We start from the raw sequence: 19,838 nt of genomic DNA, 5'->3' as shown, positions 1-19,838 counted from the left end.
TATGCCCTACAACTGTATGCCCCTTCTGGCCTGTGTTTGCTCTAAAATGTTAGGTTTTTGAATAAATTGTAAAAAAACTGCAAAAACGCAGAAAATCCTTACTTAATTTATCACCATATATTATAAATGTGAAAGTAAGGATGTTTGTTTGTTTGTTACGCTTTCACACAAAAACTACCGATTGGATTTTCATGAAACTGTACAACAATATAGCTTATACATCAGCTATAATATATAGTTTTAAAAAAATTAAATTTGATACGACATTTTACTACTCCATCTATGATCATCATTTGAACCATAAATTAAAGATTTCTGTAAAAATGTAAAGTAGTCAACGTCAAACAATTCATGGTCATCTTTTCTAATATACTCAATGAATTATGACTATTTTACATTTAAAAAAATTTAAAACTCTGGATATATTTTAGCTGTGTAAAACAATTTCTGCGAGTGTTATGGAAGGGGGATGAGTAAGATCGAGAGAGGTGTAGGCTATAAAGCGCTGGTTTTTATTTTTAAGCCCAGTGAAGCGGGCGGGTATCAAGCTAGTAGTATTCTAAATGCGAAATTAATTATGTCTGCCTGTGTGTTACGCAATCACGCCTAAACAAATGAACCGATTTAAATAAAAATTGGTGCAGAGATAGTCTAGACCCTGAGACAGAACATAGGGGGTGCAAGTTTGTATGGATATTACGTCATTTTTAAAGTTAGAACCTTGAGACTTATTTTGTAGGCTTTTGATAAGATATTAATAGAAACGACACCCTCAAAATTTGTGCAAATTTTATCGTAAAGCAGCTAAAATAGGTGAAGAAAGTTTTTCTATGATGACGTCGGTAAAGAAGCTTGTGGCCAGAAAATAAAAATATAGAAGAATTGCAAATGATTCCGGAGATATTACAAAATGTGAAACTGGAATTATCGCAATAACACACATAGATGTGCATTTAGAAAGGTGAAAGCAACAGAGGATATGAAGTAGGCTACTACCTGCAACATATAGGTGAATGTAATAGGTACATACTTAACCGATTTGAAAAATTATTTCCCGTATAGAAAACTTCACAATCAGTGAGTACATGGGCTGTTTTTAGAAAACGACGAAATTGTGAACAAAAGAACGATAAGTGACGGCATATGGAGTGAAGGTTATAACACAATAATCTTTATATTTAAAATTGAAGTTGCCCAGCGAATCGGGTAGTTCACAGCTAGTTGTACGTAAGAAAGTCACGTTATACGAAAGAAAGCAAAATATATGCAACTTAATAGATACTCTTACGATCTACTACCTTGACCCTAAATACTTTTCCTTAAAATACATAGGTTTGTGAGTAAAATGCAAAAAAAAAAATACGGAAATGCGTAGAAAATTGTAGATTTTTCTACGCATATGAAAACTTTTATTCTTTACAAGTCAAAAGTTGCACCTTAGGTTAGATTAGGGAATCGAACCCGCTACCCTAAGCATACCGCGGACGGAATTGATTACGCCATAACCAACTGCGCTAATAGGGCGACTAAACTTGGCATAGCTACTTTTTTATTTTTGAAAATCAGCAATATTTCATCTGTTTTGAGTGTAGCAATATCAGTATAAACGGTTTTGACTGTATACATGTGAATAGAATTGTTTTTCTTTGAAACAAGCATACGTACTACAGAGTGTTTATTGATTATACCATGTGTGTTTGTACCATCTAGGCATATACATATCTGTAGTATGACAGAATACATCCGTTTAGTAATGCATCTAAGCGAGATGCATGGAGAGTGGGAGTTTTTACATATACATGTATTGAACATTAGTTGGAAGACGCTTGGAGAGTGGGAGTTTTTTAAGTTCATCAAAACTCTAACTCTCTGCATGCATATACAACAGAAGATCTGTCGTATCGTATCTGTAGTCTTACAACACATATATATTATACCTCTCGCTTAGATGCATTACTAAACGGATGTATTCTGTCATACTACACATATGTATATACCTAGATGGTACAAACACACATGGTATATTCTACATGTATAATATAAGATGCTTTCATTCATGAACGCAAAGTCAAGAATGTTCAAGTTAGATATGTAAAACTCGAAAAATACTTTGTGTCACCAATACTCACTTACAAAATTTTATTGAAATTCAGCTTAAAACGCTTGTAAGTAGGTCATATTTTATATTTTAAAATAGTGAATTTTCTGCTAGTGAAAATTTGATGAATGTTTCTTTAAGTGGAAGTTTGTATGTGTAAGTAACTTTTGGGTTATGCTGAAGCGAAATTTTGAAACCCTTAGTTTTTTAATTTAAAAAAAAAAAATTTAATAGTCTGTTAATGGTATCGCACTGAAAAATCTAAAAAAAAATCCTTGAGAATAGCTGTGTTAGCAAAGCGAATTCCCTCAGAGATTGAAAAATAATAAATTTTACTTAAAATTGAATATATCATTTTTAATTTTTCAAGAATATTCATTCAATTTCTTACAAGAGTACTTTTTTGCTTAAAACTGAATAGGCTAAGTAAGGTTAGATAATATTGGCTGTTCACGAAGGACACACTTAGGCTATAGAGACCATTGTGATACCATATGTGTTTTACTATACCTTTTCCGCTGGTAATTTCGTTTATTAGCTCCTCAATTTCAGAGGCTGAGTGCACCTCCTTCATGCACATACCGTGCACTACACCAGCCAATCACAAGTATTGATTAAATTAATTTTTGTTGTGACGGCGGGAATCGAACCCGCTTCCGAAGGCATACCGCGAACGGAATTGGTTACGCCTAAACCTACTGAGCTCCCAGGGTTGGCATACAGAAGTCAAACAAGTTAAATTTACAAAATTTAAAAAACCCCCGACTAATTCGATTTATTCCTTGTAAACCGATTTTAATAAGCTGTAAAATGTTCTCAATCAAGTCGGTTTGACCGTTTAGGGGCTACGATGTCCCTGAGAAACACACAGACGCACAATTAAACACTTTAAACATACAACTCTCCTTCTTAGACCAATCAAGTGATGGTCAAGGAAATTAGATGAGATGAAAAGGGTACTTAGAGAGGTATCATTTTTTGGAGAAAATTTTCGGATATATTTTAATTGAAATGGAAATATTTGAGTTGACTTTGTTCTTTTGAATTATTGTTTTGAATTACCTTATTATTTTACCATTTCACTTTTGAAATGAAATGAACTGAGTAATTATTTATATGTTAAAATTATACGTCATGCCTTTTCCAAACTGAATCGTTTTTGAAGATCATCGCCAAATTTTTAGTTTTTTCGAGAACGGAACTCTTATCTCGCACTTAAAACACTTATAACACTTTCCGTTAAATTACCTTTCAAATGAAACCAAAAAATTAAAATCGGTTCATCCGTTTAGGCGCTACAATGCCACAGACAGAATAACACTCAGACATACACACATAGCGGTCAAACTTACAACACCTCTTTTTTTAATTTGGGGGTTAAAAATAAGAAATGCATTCAATATATTCTCGTTCATAAAAATTAAAAAGAAACAAATTCACAATAAACATCTGCTATATATTTTTATTCAATGTACAATAACTTTAGACAACAAAGCCCTGGTTTTGCACATTGTAGAATAATAATAATAGAACCCTCATATTATATATATTTAGTATTGATTTTATTTAAAAAAAATTTTGTTTGACAGGGTTATCCAAAAATCACACATAAATTCGTATTATATTTAAGGGGTTAATGGCTTTTACAGTCTATAGATGTGTATAATACATATTATATAATATATCGAGGGCTTTATGCCATAAGGGTATATCTGATAAAATCTTATTTTTGTTTAAGCACCCCTATTTATAATAAAACTTTTAATAAATTTTTTATTATTTTAAAAGTATGATTTTGAGTTTACGTTTAGTCTTTTAACCTCATGATAACTAGCCTCTTAAGATTGGTAGCGTACAAATTTTAATACACACAACCATAATTTATCATAATAATTAAACTGATTGTATAACAATTAATAATACATAAAATTCTATTACAAAAAATATAAACAGTATTTTGATCATTCATTTGATTAGTAATTCCTTTATTATCGACATATTATGCCCTAGAAATCTTCTGTATCATAATGAAAATAATAGATTTGGCAACGTGACAACGGTTTAAAGCGCCGAGTTATGGTTCTTTAAACTTTTCGAAGTCGATTGTCTATTTTATAAAAATAATTTTTTGTGACATATTAATTAAACTTGTTAATCGATGTCAACGACATCTGTTAATGATTTTTAAAGTTATCATACTCATAATGAAACATACGGAAATTAAAATGTGAATTATGATTGAACGTTAATATTTTTTGATAATGATCGATAACATGTATTTATATATATATATAAATTCTTTAAACTTTAAGCTTTACTTTGGTGCATTATTATGCCATAAGGGTGTTATGAGGGCTGAAAATATGAGGGTGTCTTCACCTTAAATGCGACACACTGTATGTAATGCACTAGCAAAATATTTGAAAATCAGCAAAAAGACATATACATCCTTCTACCATAAAGCTCTAGGTATACAAACTGTTATTTATGTAGCAAAATAATTTTCATAGAGTTTTCCATATTCATTATTGATTTAAAAACATTTACGAGTTATATGGATAATATAGAGTTTTGTGTATGGCTATATGGAAACAATGATGACACAATTGCTTATAAACCCATATCAGTATTAATCCCCTTCAATCATCTGTGTTCATTTTATACAGAATGTCTTTTAAAAGTAGACATATGCTTGAATCTCGATAAATAAATTTAATTAAGGAAAATGCTTCAAACGGTATTGTTAGTTTCAAAGGTACACATCTCATACCGGCATCGAATTCGATCTAAGTTTTCACGTTCAATTAAAACCTCAATCTGATTCATAGTGACAAACAGATGAACGTTTTAAATTAAAAAGTTATCCCTATATATTATAAATGTGAAAGTAAAGATGTTTGTTTGTTTGTTACGCTCTCACGCCAAAACTAACGAATGGTTTTTAATGAAACTGTACAGCAATATAGCTCATACATCAGAATAACACATGAGCTATAAATTATAAAGATATAGATATTTAAAAAAAAAATTAATTTAATCTCACATTTACTATTTAAAATTTTTACAGAAATCTGTAATTTATGGTTCAAAATGATGATCACAGATTGAGCAAAATGAACATCATTTTGAACCATAAATTAAAGATTTCTGTAAAAATTTAAAATAGCAAATGTCAAACAAATCATAGCCACCTTTTCTGATATACTCAATCAATTATGACTATTTTAAAATTTAAAAACTTGAAAACTGTGCATATCCTTTAGCTGCGTAAAACAATCCCTTCAAGTGTTATGGAAGGGGGATAAGTGAGATCAAGAGAGATAGAGGCTATAAAGTGGTGGTTTTTACTTTTAGGTAAACCGAATTCTTTAGAGAGTAATTGATAACAAAAATTTAGCTTTTGGTGCGTTTGTTCATTGAATTTGAACAAAAATAGTCTTATAGAAAAACAAACCACTTTTATTGGATTTATTAGAAAATTTTTTCGAAGAGTGTCGCAATTTCGCAGAAACAAGTATACGAAGTAACAATTTTGATACAAAAAAATTATTTTCGGTAAAACTCGATAGTTTGTTTTTGTCTAAACTGTACGGTTTCCAGAAAAATCTTTCGAACTAAATTTGAATCACAACAACTTTCAAATTTAAAGTGTTCATCCATTGATTACCAGTTATGGAGTTGAGCGAGCTTTTCATTGAGCTTGAAAATCTAGATCAAGTTTAATGTCTGCGTAAGATGTACACACCCAAATTTTTTTGCATGATGCATTTTTATCGATAAAACTTATTTTTCGAGTTTCAAGAATGTGCCAACTTCAAAATACCTTGCATATGAAAATGGTTACCCATTAAAAAATTGTGATTTTTAACCCCCGAATCAAAGTGGCGTTATAAGTTTGAACACTATGTGTGTCTGAGGCATTGTAACTCCAAAACGGACGACATCCTGTAGGTATATCCATGCATGCCTTCAAGCACCCCACATTTTCTCACTTTACCCTATTTTTTTAATATTTTCTTCGTATTATTATAGTTTGCTGTGACAATATGTGTTATTAATTAGAATAGTGGTTGTTAATATCGCTAATTGTCATTGTTTTAAATAAACAGGATAATAGATGTATGCATTCACTGATTGCGCGACAATTTCTTTTTTTTAATTTAAATGGTGATTAAAAAGACAGTTTAATCAACTTGGGGATTTTTTTTAATTGCTTGTACTCGTTTCGGGAGTAAAAACATAATTTACGCTTGTATTATTAACACATTCTTTTGTTAAGGTTGTTCTATCCTTTTTTAACTAGAGGTACACATACGGGTGCATCTGTCGAGAAAATGTTTTGGATTCAGTATCTTTGAGTATTTCCGTTCGAAATAATTCTTTTAATGAGGATCAAATGTTTGTCAGGCAAAAATTTGGACAAATTTTAGGTTTCTTTGTGTAATTTTTCGACAGAGAGTCTTGGACGATTGTTTATCAAAGTTCACCGTTTTCGAGAAATTTACAATTTAATGTTTAGAAAATTTCAAGGCCATTTTCAAATCTAAAAAATTAAGTTTTTAAGCTTATCAAATTCATAAGATAATCCTTGAACATTCCTTACCAAAATTTTGAAGAGTATTTGCAGCTTTCTTTACTTGAAACGCTTGAATTTTATTTATTAAAAAGATGCTTTTCTTATGTAATATGATTCAAGTTAAAAAGCCTGTATAGGTTAATTTAAAATTTCATTCTTATATGTTTCTAGCAAAATCCAACCACGATTCGCTGTGGCTTTGCCTGGTATTAATTATTAGAGGAGTAAATAAAAATGGTCTAGCAACTACAGATTTACCGAGGAAACATTTAAATTAATATTTTAATTTGCTTTTCTGTGACTATTCTGTAAAACAGAACGAAAAAAATGTTTTTAAAAAATTTTACATTTTTTTCTCCATTTTCAGCTTAAACATAGATATCGGTTGCTTTTCTCATAATGACCTATGAGAAAAGCAGCCGTTTTCTAATTTTATAATACACACTTGCAAAAATTGTCTTTGTGCTTTATTGATTTCCCTAGCGAAGGCACTACGTATTACAACGCCATATCTGTTGTATGAAATACATTGACTATTTTTACGGCCACAAGCATACTTTTTATATATAAAGATATAACGGCATCTATGAATGTTGAATGAAACTATTAGCATAGTTATAATCCAATGCATGACACCTATGAATACTAAACGAAAATAAAAAACAACAAAAACGGGCTTTGTGTCAAAAATTGAATTAAACTGGCAATAAAATAAAATAATTAATTTTTTGGACAGATTTTGTACATTTTGGGACTGGTTTTAGTTATTTTCAACAAATTTCACATAGATTTAAGTTGATAGGTCAAATGGATACGTGGAAACAGTTTATTAGTGCTGTAAAAGAAACGAAAGATTGCGTATCCGTATGTATTCGTTATTAAAATAATCAGTACCCGTTACAATCGTATCGTTACGTTCCTCGTTAGTCGTTTCTTTTGATACATATTACCTAATAAAATTTTAATTTTTAAGGTTTTATGTCAATTATTTAGTTAAACTGTATATGTTAAAGTGAATTCATTCTAAATAAAAAATGTGTCGAAACGAGTAACGAAAAATACAAGAAACGAGATAATATCGTGAATAACGTTTCAGTATTCAGTACTAGATGGCGTATCAGGTACTCAGTTTCGGTACATACGGTTTGTTACAGCTCTACCGTTTATAATCTGAGACAATCATTTCTTTTGCTCACTAGAAATGTGCATTCTACTATTAACTCGATTCAGCTTCTTTTTATGTAAAAAATAATACAGAATAATTTTAAGAAAGGAAAAAATTTGGTCCAAAAAGAGTTTTCGATTGGAAACAATGAAAAATCTAATGTACATATAACAGTTGGCAATGCAGAGCTCGTTGCAATCAAACTCAAATCTAACTCATATTTGAGGTTATTTCATCAACAATTAGGAAAATACAACAAACTGAAAAGCATGCCAATAGATGGAAACTGTTCTAATGTTCTGCTATTAATGTAACAGAGATTATTTTCTATTTTTATCGTTGCCATGTTTTGTATTTCGAACATTTAATATTTTAAGCGGTAGAGAATTAAATAATAAAACTATTTTTTTATTTAAATTTAATAAAAGTTAACAAGTTAACAAAACATACTCAACGACATTTTATATCATAGTTATTCAAGTAACAAACCAAATAAAATACAGTGGAACTTCTCTAAGTGAAACCTCCATAACTGGAACTCATGCTGAGGTACCAAGACTTGAGCACTGAACTGCCTCTGTTAGTGGGTCGAAGTAAATCTCTATGTCTGATAAACAAGGAAAATAAGATATAAGGATTAATTAACTTAATACGCATTGGCATTCGCGAATTTTGGAAATAAACATTCGCATTCGCGAATGTACAAAATTCAACATTCATCCGTCCCATCACTATTACAGATATGTATATTTTACAGTATACACTACAAGGTATTTCGAATCTCATATTAAAATTAAATCGACAAACAATTTGATAATTCTAGGAAATAAAAAAATATAGAAGTATAGTATTATATATTAGGTACTTCGAATTCTATTAAAATTGAAGCCATGCTGATTTTCGGAATGAAAACAATAAATTTCTACTCGATAGTTTTATTTTGCTGCAACGTAATGTTTTATATCTATGATTATATTTCAATGATTCTAAGAAACAAATTATATGGGATTATTGTACCTATATACTAACCATACGTCGAATAATTATGGATTAAAATTGATACCATATAAGGCTGAGTTGCGGAATGAAAACTTGAAAACAAAAATTGTTTCTCTGAAATTTAAAATATACTCTTGGAAGTACTTGTGGTTGAAATTATTTGTACCTTATTTTCAACTTTGATGATGAATTGTTATAATTTCATGAATAAAAGCAAAATTTATACAATTTTTCGATACCTACCTTGGTTTTCGAGATATCGAAAGCTAAATAATTAAACAAAATTTTCAATTTGCGATATTTTGAAAATTAATCAAAATATCGAAAAATTTTATTCTGGCCTTTCGTCTTATATTGTCAAGTTATAACATAATTCACCATCAAAATTGAAAAATCAATTTTTTTTTAAATTTGTGTCCCCACTCCGTGCTCATACATCCTTAATTAGTCGGCAACAATGGGTTTTTTTTGACTTTCAATACTTTATTAAAGTTTTAGCCTTAATTTAAACAATTTTTTTTTATAACTTTTTGTTTTTGTTTACTTTTAATCATGTATACGATGTTTATTTACATCATGGTCTCTCGATTATAATTGATGATTTTTAATATGATACATACAGCGTAAACTCAATATTGACAAATATCTTGATCAAAAAATTTTTTTTAATATCCACCGACTAGTGTTGGAAAAATCTATGAAAACATAAGATCCATCTACCGTTTTCCCCGTAAGACCAATATTAACAATGCCTACTTTTGAAGTCATTTATTTATTTAAATAATCAAAAATTTACTTAATGGCGGAGCCTTTAAAAACTTGATCAATTTAAGCATTCCTTGAATTTTTTCCAGGAGTGTAGTTTACTGTGATTAATAATGTTTTACTATTTAGTTAATTCTAAGAAACAAATAATATAGAAATGTAGTCCCAACATACTAAATGCTTTGAATGCTTTATGTATTGAAAATGACTACATGACCGGAGCTTTTAAGAACTTGATCAATTTTAGCATTCCTTGAATTCTTTCCAGGAGGGTAGTTTACTGTGATTAATAATGTTTTAGTATTTAGAAAATTCTAAGAAACAATATTATACCTATTACTAGATACTTCGAATGCTTTATGTATTCGAAATAATAGAAACAAATACTTTCAAGTAATACTACCGGCCAACGTTGAAATTAATTATCTAATTTAAATGCTGATGCTGGAAATTTTATGCATCAACTGATATACAGTGGAACGTCGATAGCTGGAACCACAATGGAAATGCAAAAAATTTCGAGTTAATAATTTTTCGATTTAACAAGTAGTTCGAGATGCAGAATTTAATTGCTTAAATTTCGACATAAATTATATTTTACTAACTTGGGCGTTATTATATTTTACGAACTAAGACTTACGGAGTCTGCTTTTTGAAATTCGAGTATAAATATCTACCATCAATACATCGCAGGAAAATAAAATTTCCTTCGAGTTGCAAAGTCTTATTTATTCGAGATACCACGTATTTAAGGGTTCAGCTGAAGTGAATCCAATTTTAAGAGTAATCGAGGTTCCACTGTAATAAAGAGAGACCTAAATTTAATTACACATGTCTGCAACTAAAATGAAACGAATTTTCCTGTTCTTTGATTATTTATGATTGTAAATCAAAAACATGCTGCAATTCCCACTAGAATCAAATATTACTTGGCTACCAGTATATTTCAGACAACAACTATTTCTTACTAAAATTATATTAAAGTAGTTTGGCCGGTACATGACTAGTCAATTGTTAACAACTTATTTATATTCATTGAATTTAAGTTATGAATAAAAATAATATTTGTATCACGTATTTGACTAGTTTTTGATGTTTAAACGTCAAAACTCAAAGTTTTTTATGTTTTCTTTTTGGAAAGTGCCGTAAGGTAATGTCTTTTTTTTCCATAAACAGAATCTTTGATTAATTTTCTTCATAATAAAAACTTTTATGAAGCTCAATCACCGATTAATTTTTGTACAATTAACATTATTGTGAGTTCTTTTGTGAAATAATTCACAATTTCCCCCCGCAAGAGACCCCGAAACTTTGTTTATTGTGATCAAAGGACTTTGGACTATCATTTACCGGAAAAAAAAAAAACATTGCTCCGCACTTCCTCAAACAGCCGAGCATCTTTAAATTATATTATTAAAAAAACCTTGGGGAGTAGCAAAGGTCCATGACCAAAGTCATATTTTTCCCTCATTCATTAATAATATACCCTCTCCCTTTTCCGTTGACTTTCGATACAGTGCATAAATCTATATTTTCGGAGTAAAGTCTAATTATGTTAAATTTCCATTGAAATATCCTGCCGAGTGAAAAAAAGGAACTGTAGTTTTTATAAACATTTAACGGCGTTGTTCGTTGTGAAATTTTTAAGGTAAGCATGTCAGTGAAGCAATATTTGAAAATATTTGTTGACAGCACCGGCTACGTAAACATTTCCTTTTTGAATTACTTAGAGTTAAAATCATACAAGCGTATCAATTTACTCGTATTATGAAATAATTGAATTTACTTGAAATTCAAACTAATATACATATTAAATTATCAAAGTTATTATTAATGGGAACTACAGGTATTCCAAATAAAATTTCTAATTCGCCCACATTTCCTAGATTAATTAAATTATATTATAAATAAGTATTCTGATTACAAATAAGGAGTTGAATGCAGTCAAGTTTACAAAGTGTATTTTGAGAAACATGCTTTTGATACAACTTATATTTAACGCTTTATAGCTGTTTTTTTCGACTTAAAAATAATTATATTTCAAATACCTAATATAAAATTTTTAACATTTCCAACACTGTTTATACGCCTTTCTTTCATAAATTTAAATTAAATACAGCATAATTTAAAAATATTCATTTTTAGTCCATCAAAAATATTTGTTGCATCTTCGACTTTTTGCTGATTTATGTGAATATCAGAATACGAACTAGGTCCTTATTATACCATGTATATATATCAAGGTATAATAAGCTTAGTCCTAAGTTTGTAACGCCTAAAAACGTTTATGCTACGAAAAAAATGTTGATATATGTGTTCATAAAATCACCTAATTAGTACATTTACGGTTGTCCGTCCGTCTGTTCGTTTGTCTATAGACACGATAACTCAAAAAGGAAATGAGATATCAAGCTGAAATTTTTATAGCGTGCTCAGAACTTTAAAAGTGAGGCTAAGTTTGTAAATAAGCAGCATAGGTCAATGGGAACTTGACTCCGTAGATCCCATCTTTTAAACCGTTAGAGATAGAACAAAAGTTTAAATCTAAGCAATGTTCTTTATAAAAAAATTAACAGCTTTTGTTTTAAACATTTTTTCGGAAACGTCACTGTTTACCCATGATGTCGCAAATGATGCGCAAATTGTATAGTCCGTGTTATATGGGTATATCAGTTATATATGTGTGATATTTATGTAAGTGTAATGTGACAGAGTAATCAACACTATTTCAACAATTAACTTAGTCAATTGTTTGTTTTCACTTGTTTTATTGATCAGATAGTTTGATGTCCAGTCGCAAAAAATGAATTTCCTGTTTCCCTGCACCCTGACTGATTGATGATGTGATTACATAATAAATTATAATGAATATTTTAATTTGTTTCAGGTGTGCCGGGTAAACGAAATGAAATCTATTACAATTGTTGCCCCGAGCCATATATTGACATAACATTTGTAATTATAATACGTAGAAAAACATTATATTATTTTTTTAATTTAATTGTACCATGTGTTTTGATTGCATCAATGGCCGTACTTGGTTTTACACTGCCTCCAGACTCTGGTGAAAAATTATCACTAGGAGTTACTATTCTCTTATCGTTAACTGTATTTTTAAATATGGTTGCTGAGACAATGCCAGCGACTTCAGATGCTGTACCACTTTTGGGTAAGACTTATTTTTTATTTTTTAGGTTTGTTTACTAAATTTTATATACAAAGGACCCTGGTTACATTACATTGAGTTTTGGTTTCGGTTAAATTTTTTTGAAAACCATGGATTAAAAATGCTTTTATCATGCTGATCAAAAGTTAGGTACGACCATTCAAAGGTTATGCCTCCATGACGGGCTCGGAAGGCGAGAGTTGTTGAGGGTTGAGCCCATAAGAATTTTTGATCAGTATGATCCAAACTACGTTAATCCATAGTGTTGTCATCAAAACTCAGTGTATTGTATCCGGGGTCCTTTTGTCTTTTTTAAATGAAAAAAACGGAGGTGATACAAGGAAATGGATATTATTTTTGGATTCAGCCCCCTAAGAAACATATACATTTACCAAAATTATTCCATACAGCTCCATTTGTATAATCTTGAAAATGTTTATTTTGGCCAAGATTATCTGATATTAAAATCAATGATTCTAAGCTATCACCACCAACTCTGTTAATCTTAGCTTTTTTCAAAGTTTCCCATGGGAGGTCTTACGTAGTATAATCTTGCATTTTATAAAAAATATATACTTGCTTGGTGCATCCGTCCAACATAGGTCAATCCCAGACAATTTATCAGTTTGACAAAGTACCCAAAGCCAAACTACATTCGATTTGTTTGATTTGGTCAAATTATGTTGAGTTTAATGTAAGTGTGTTGAGTCAATCGTTTCATAACTCAATCGACTTTCATCAAACAGTAACAATACAGAATATGAAATCCAAACATATACGTAAAATGGATATGTTTTCACTTCTTCAGACAGAAACTCATTAGCGCCCTTGTGGAAATAAATCTGTTCTGGAACTTAGAATACTTAGTTTGCATACCGCGAACGGGATCGGTTTCGCCTTAACCAATTGAACTACAAGAGAACTTAACTAGAAATAGCCTGAAGTTTATTAAAAGTCTAGGACTTCTGGTAGCAGTATAAAAGATTTTCTAATACTTACCCGCAGCTAAAATCTAATCTAATCGTCATAAATGTCTTAAATCTTAGATCTCTAAAAGAAATTCCCTAAGATGGTTAAGAACGATAAAACTAAAACGTATATGAAGAGTGCATGTAAAAATGTAAAAAAATTTTTAGGAACTTATTTCAACTGTATAATGTTCATGGTCGCATCTTCCGTAGTTTCCACGATATTAATATTGAATTATCATCATAGAAACGCCGATACTCATGTGATGGGTCCATGGGTAAGCATTTTTTTCATTAATAATAATTCATAAATTATAAAAATTCTTTACAACATTTACTTGATTTTAGACCAAGAAAATATTTCTAATATACCTGCCATGGTGTTTGCGAATGACCCGACCGCATAGAGGATTGCCATTGAATCCATTTAAAGCAAATGTTAGTGGAGGAACTGGAAGTTCTGGTGGGAGTGGATCATTGCCGCCGTCAGTAATCCCAGATCGAAAACAAGTAAGTTTTAATATTTTAATATATGTTTCTCCCATTGAACTTCAATACCATCTATCAAATTAGTATAGGCAATAGAGTCAAATATTTATCTTGAGCTCAAAACTTATGTAAAGCAGATGAAAATTTAGTTATAGGTAGTTAAGAAAATGATATTTAATAATTTAAATACTCTGTACCTACCATAGAGTAAAAAAAGTGGCATACAAAAGTTGTAGTTGTAATGCGTAACACCTACATTATACGCAATAGAGAATATCTGATTTTTTTATGATTTTTTTTTTTACATTTCTTAACAAGATATAAAGATAGATATGAGACAGAGGGGTCGGACATAATTTTTGACGTCATATAATATGTTTGCCATAAGAATTCCATGCTAAAATATATTTTACTAGAGAGAGATACAAACAAATCTTTGACGGCTTTTTTTTATAGTTATTCGAAAAATAATTTTTCTCTCCTGTTTTTTTACATGAATGAGCTTTTATTTAGTATAAAAATTAGGTGCAAAATGTCCAATTTTACTATGAATAATTTCTTATGTTAATAAATAAGCTGATATACGCGATGCCACAAATTTTATCACTTTCTGAAAACTCAAAAACCGTACATTCAATCGAAAAGAGTGTGATATCACTATAATGCTCATAAAGTAACAAAGTCGAGTGACTTTCGAAAATTTTAAAAGTGCCCCAGATAATGCTAATTGCATGTTGTCCAATATGCAATATGAATGGGTTGTCCTTGGGTTACCCATCGGCCATCGCTTGAATAATAGAAAAATGGAATGTTATTTGGCAAATGCTCATGAACCTATTTTATAGTTCGTTAAAAGGTAATCTAATTGAGCTGTAGTAGGCGTTAGTAGTATAATAATTCACGAAGCTTAGATAAACTGTTAAAGTTTCGAGCATAAGAACTTCGAATTATAAAGGTTATCAAAAATAATAACTGTTTTTATTTTTCCATGATAATTTTAAGGCAGTTTTAAAAGAATTTTTCAAAAGAGAAACGAAAACGCCCGACACGGAAAATGTTCGTAAAAGATCGTGTAACGTCATAATGTGAATTAATAATTGTATACAGTGTATACTATTCAATTACCATTATTACGTCACAACGATATTTAAGGAACATTTTTTTTTGTCGGGCGTTTTCGTTTTCTCTTAAGCTCTTTTAAAACTATCTGTAACTTTAAAATTATCATACAAAAATAAAAAATCTATATCTAAGTTTTCTTATAAAACTTGACATATATGATCTTTCCAATTTTTGTAAAGAAAATATTTGGTTCAAAATCCCAATACTCCAGGACTATACAAATTGAAAATAAATTATGTAATAATTATTAAATTTTTTTAGATGCATTTACAAGATGTAGAATTAAGGGATCGTTCGTCAAAAAGTCTATTAGCCAATGTATTAGATATTGATGACGATTTTAGGCATAACCATAGAGTTAGTGGAAGCGGTATGGGCAATGTACCGGCAGCACCTCCTACCACATTTTTCAGAACGGTCTATAGGTAAGAATTTATACATTTGTATTTTAATAAAAAATTATAACCTTTTGGTAACATATTTTATTGTGAGAAAAAAAATTTATGAAAATTTAACACGGAACATTTGAAAAGTATCTTTTTAACCCGACGCACAGCGGAAAATATAACCGATTTAGGTGGGCAAAAAAAACTTATCCATATTTAACCTTTGGGATCCCAGATTCCGGAAAAAATAATTAAAAAAATCTTTTGACACGATTGGTGAGAGCACAGTGATCAAAAATTAAATTTATTTGCTAAAATCTATAACAGGAAATTCTAATTTTCAAAGGCCCAATCTCCACATCTTCTTGATTATTAATTTGAGCGGAAGTAAGAATAAATTTCAGCAAGTGGTCTTGGCGTTTTTTTTTTTTTGGGAAACTTAGCCTTCTCTTCAAAAAAAATCCCTCCTCGTGATTCGGAGTGTTGTGTCTGAAAAAAATTATGTATCACCCAAAACGCAAAAAATCGCAAAAATTCTTTGCATCATTTAAAAAGATTAATGAAACAAATCCTACAAACAAATCCTTGGGTTAACTTGGAGGTTATATAGTTTTTCGTTATTGAATTAATATTGAATTGAATATTGAACTATATAGTTAACTATACTGGTAGATTGCAATATATATTCAATAACTTGTGTGGAAATATAATGTCTTACCTGTCTCAGCAATGTTCATCGTTAAATAAAAGCAAAAACTCTTTGCGCTACACACTTAATGACCATTGAATAAAGAAAAGCTCACTACCGGTTATTAGGCACTTGTTTAAATAGGACTGATTCGCTCATTTACTATTTATTTGCAATCACCGTATGGCGAGAAATATTAGATACTATTAAGCGTCTTAACAGCTAATAATAAAAAGGTCAAGCCCTCCGTAATTCCAAACTTTTGACTCGACTTTTGTCCATCTAAATTGGTGATTTTGCCGCCTTTGCCGATTGTGGCGACCAAACAGAACATAGCCGTTGTGGCCGGAATATTTCACGTACTTACATTATTTTACACTGAATCAATCTTATGTCAAAATTATTTTTCTATATTAGGGAAATAGGTTATACACTTTATTTATGAAAATTTAAAATTTATTTATTATAAAATAAGCAAATAATAATCAAAAATAGGAAAAAAACTAAACTGTACATATAATTGTTACGTAGGTATAGTGGCCGGGTATAAATTATACGCGCGCTCTTCACAGATGTGCGAACTCCACAGGTCAACTCCAATAGAGTTACAGGGTTTTAAAAACCATTAGATATCCAGCTAAATTATGAAACGAGCAGTTTCTCATCGTAAGGTTGTAAGATCTCAATTTTTAAACAGGATTTTCAGACTTTCAGGACAAATTTCAAATTATATTTATCTGAAATATCTAATAAAAAAAAAAGAAATTATGCAGTTTCAATAATATTTGGATCCCTGTTTTCTATTGACCACCGTGGAGAAGTTTCCAAAAAACCGCAATGCATGGCACTATCTACTACACTGATGCATTGCTGCTCAGTGGACACTTCCAGATGGCCTTTAAAAGATCCTCGCAAGAGGGGGGAAATAGGGGAATGTTAGCTATTAATTTAACCTCACTGTAATGTTACCTATAGCATGGAGGCCCATAAGCCTAAAGTGTCGTGTGGGCTAGAGACAACCGTAATCATATTTACTATAAGATGATAACGTGTAGTTTGATTCCTTATTAAGAAGGAAATAACGAAGGATTACGAGAAAGTCGAATCAACTTACACATTTTATCGAGCGCAGTTTTCCTCTACTGAGCGTTGAGGAACTCCACAAGAGAAACTTTATCCTCCACAATAGAATGTTCACAAGAGAAACTTTACCCTCCGAGAGTATAATTATAATATATTTACTCGCAGTATAGACCTAATAAGCTCCCAATAAAAATTTTAACCATTTAAAAAATTTTAAATTTCAAGAATATTCTTAAATATTTTGTAAAATTTTAAAATAATTTGGAATTTTATGCGCATTTTTTTTTTTCGAAATTAATAAAAAATGTTACCAAAATTGGACAAATAATTTTTGTTCACTGGAAAGAAAAAACATTAAGTCTGATTCCATCACCTATGATTAACAAGCTAACAACTGTAAATAAATTAAATAAATTACACCAATATAATTTAAGGGCAGTTCAGTCTTTTCCATTGGGCAGTGTAGGTAAGTACCCAGGATTCCGTAAAGGGTCAAAGGGTCCCATGCTTGGTATCAAAAAAACGGCCAGTTGCAGATTGATTGTAATAAAGGTTCTCGCGAATGATTCAACGTTAAATGAACAAAAAAACGAATAGTTCAGCACTAATGGATTAAATACAGGATGGTCCGCATAAAGTTTACGTGATTTGAAGATTGGACGCACATCGAAAAAAAGATTATCCTATCCTAAGATTCTCCTAGTTTTGATCTTATGGGAATATTATGGCACCTTTCTTTTGTTATAACTGACTTTTGAAACCCATGGTGTTGTCCTATGTGTGTAATCACCTTTTTCGCTGATTATTTGAGCTTCTCATTTATTTTGCAAGGCTAAGTGCACCTTTTTTATGCCATATTCCACTCTCTACACTAACCCAACACAATATTTAAATTGATTTTTATCGATGTCAAGGAGAATCAAATTCGTTACCCTAGGAATACCGCGTACGGTAACTGAGCCACTAGGAAGGACTATTATCAATAAACTTATGATTTATTTATTTGATTTAACAGTAAATATTTCTTACATTTAATGAAATAAAAATGATTGAAAAAAACAACCTTGAAATTGGCTTTAAGCTAACTGTCAATTTTATACTCGAAAACAGATCAAAGCATTAGAGAACGAAATTGTTCAAGGCCGAATTTCTCAATTGGTGATTGAACCCTTTTAAGTATTAAATTCAATGGTGTCCATGAAGTGCATCGGGTCGGCCATCTATTATCACTAAGACCCTCATCTTATATTAATTAATTGACAAAGTAGGAATAAAAATCCTGAATATGTAAAAATGGCTTTTGGCTTTCTGGCTAAGTCAGTATTTTTCGGATAAGCGAAAATTAAGGATTTATTAAATTTTAATCATTGAATCGAAAGTGATGGAAGCAGTCTTAAGTGTACATATTTAAATATTTTAAATATTGAACACAAAATTTAAGCACTATGTAAATTAACATCTGAACCGTGCAAGTGATTTGAGTAAGCATGTTTGTTGATGAATATGTATTGTTTTATTTTGAAATTTGAGCATTTTAAAAGCTCACAAAAAAAATGCATAATGCAAAAAAAAACGTTTGAGATTGAGATTTTTTGAAAAAATTCACATACACAAATTGTACATATAGACATAATGAGGACAACGGGAATGGAGCACGATTGCACGATTCGTTATTAACAGCGAATCATGCACATGCGTGCATGAGCAGTGGTGACTACGAGTTGACACTGATCTTAAAGGAGATTAGATTCATCACCGATCAACTTCGAAAAGAGGACGAGACCTCGGACATCACTAAAGACTGGAAGTTTGCTGCAATGGTAGTGGACAGATTGTGCCTTATAATATTTACTTTGTTTACAATTATTGCAACATTAGCTGTTCTTTTCTCAGCCCCACATATAATTGTCTCGTAGCGATTAAAATCGCTCAAAACGATCGCTCTAAAATATTATAATCAAATACTACTAATGTATCAAACTAATAAACAAATTTCACGATCAGAGCTCATACTCGACTACTCGGAAATTGTGGTATTTCTAAAAATTTTCTAATAATTATATTATTATATCAGCGTACAATAAACAAATTTATGTATATAAGTAATAGTGTCCAAAAAAAAAAACAAAAACGCAATATAAGTACTTTAATCTTCTTCCCACTTTTTGTTCCGGGAAAATATAATAAAAAAAATAATTGGCGCATTTTTTCTAACAACAGCAAAAAATGATACTTACAAAATAATTAACAAAAAGCGGATTCTAAAATAATTGTAAGAAGTAGGCCAATTCTGTCTACAAATCGAGTTTAATAAATTCACTTATAGCATGAGA

General features: G+C 30.4%; 1 protein-coding gene across 1 annotated transcript in view; it reads left to right on the top strand.

The window, feature by feature from the left end:
• LOC123302696 (neuronal acetylcholine receptor subunit alpha-7) overlaps window positions 1–19,534 on the top strand; it is a 128,091-nt gene extending 108,557 nt beyond the window's left edge. The window contains exons 7-11 of the mRNA XM_044885736.1: window positions 12,491–12,772; window positions 13,906–14,015; window positions 14,086–14,247; window positions 15,610–15,773; window positions 19,133–19,534. Coding sequence (XP_044741671.1) covers window positions 12,491–12,772; window positions 13,906–14,015; window positions 14,086–14,247; window positions 15,610–15,773; window positions 19,133–19,421 — 1,007 coding nt within the window. The 3' untranslated portion in view covers window positions 19,422–19,534. The remainder of the gene's footprint in view (window positions 1–12,490; window positions 12,773–13,905; window positions 14,016–14,085; window positions 14,248–15,609; window positions 15,774–19,132) is intronic.
• Window positions 19,535–19,838: the final 304 nt, after the last annotated feature.

This window comes from Chrysoperla carnea, chromosome X (assembly GCF_905475395.1).
Source record: "Chrysoperla carnea chromosome X, inChrCarn1.1, whole genome shotgun sequence".
Classification (NCBI taxonomy): Eukaryota; Metazoa; Arthropoda; class Insecta; order Neuroptera; family Chrysopidae; genus Chrysoperla; species Chrysoperla carnea.
The sequence above is the reverse complement of the archived record's forward strand: the minus strand, read 5'-3'. Positions and strand labels throughout refer to the sequence as shown.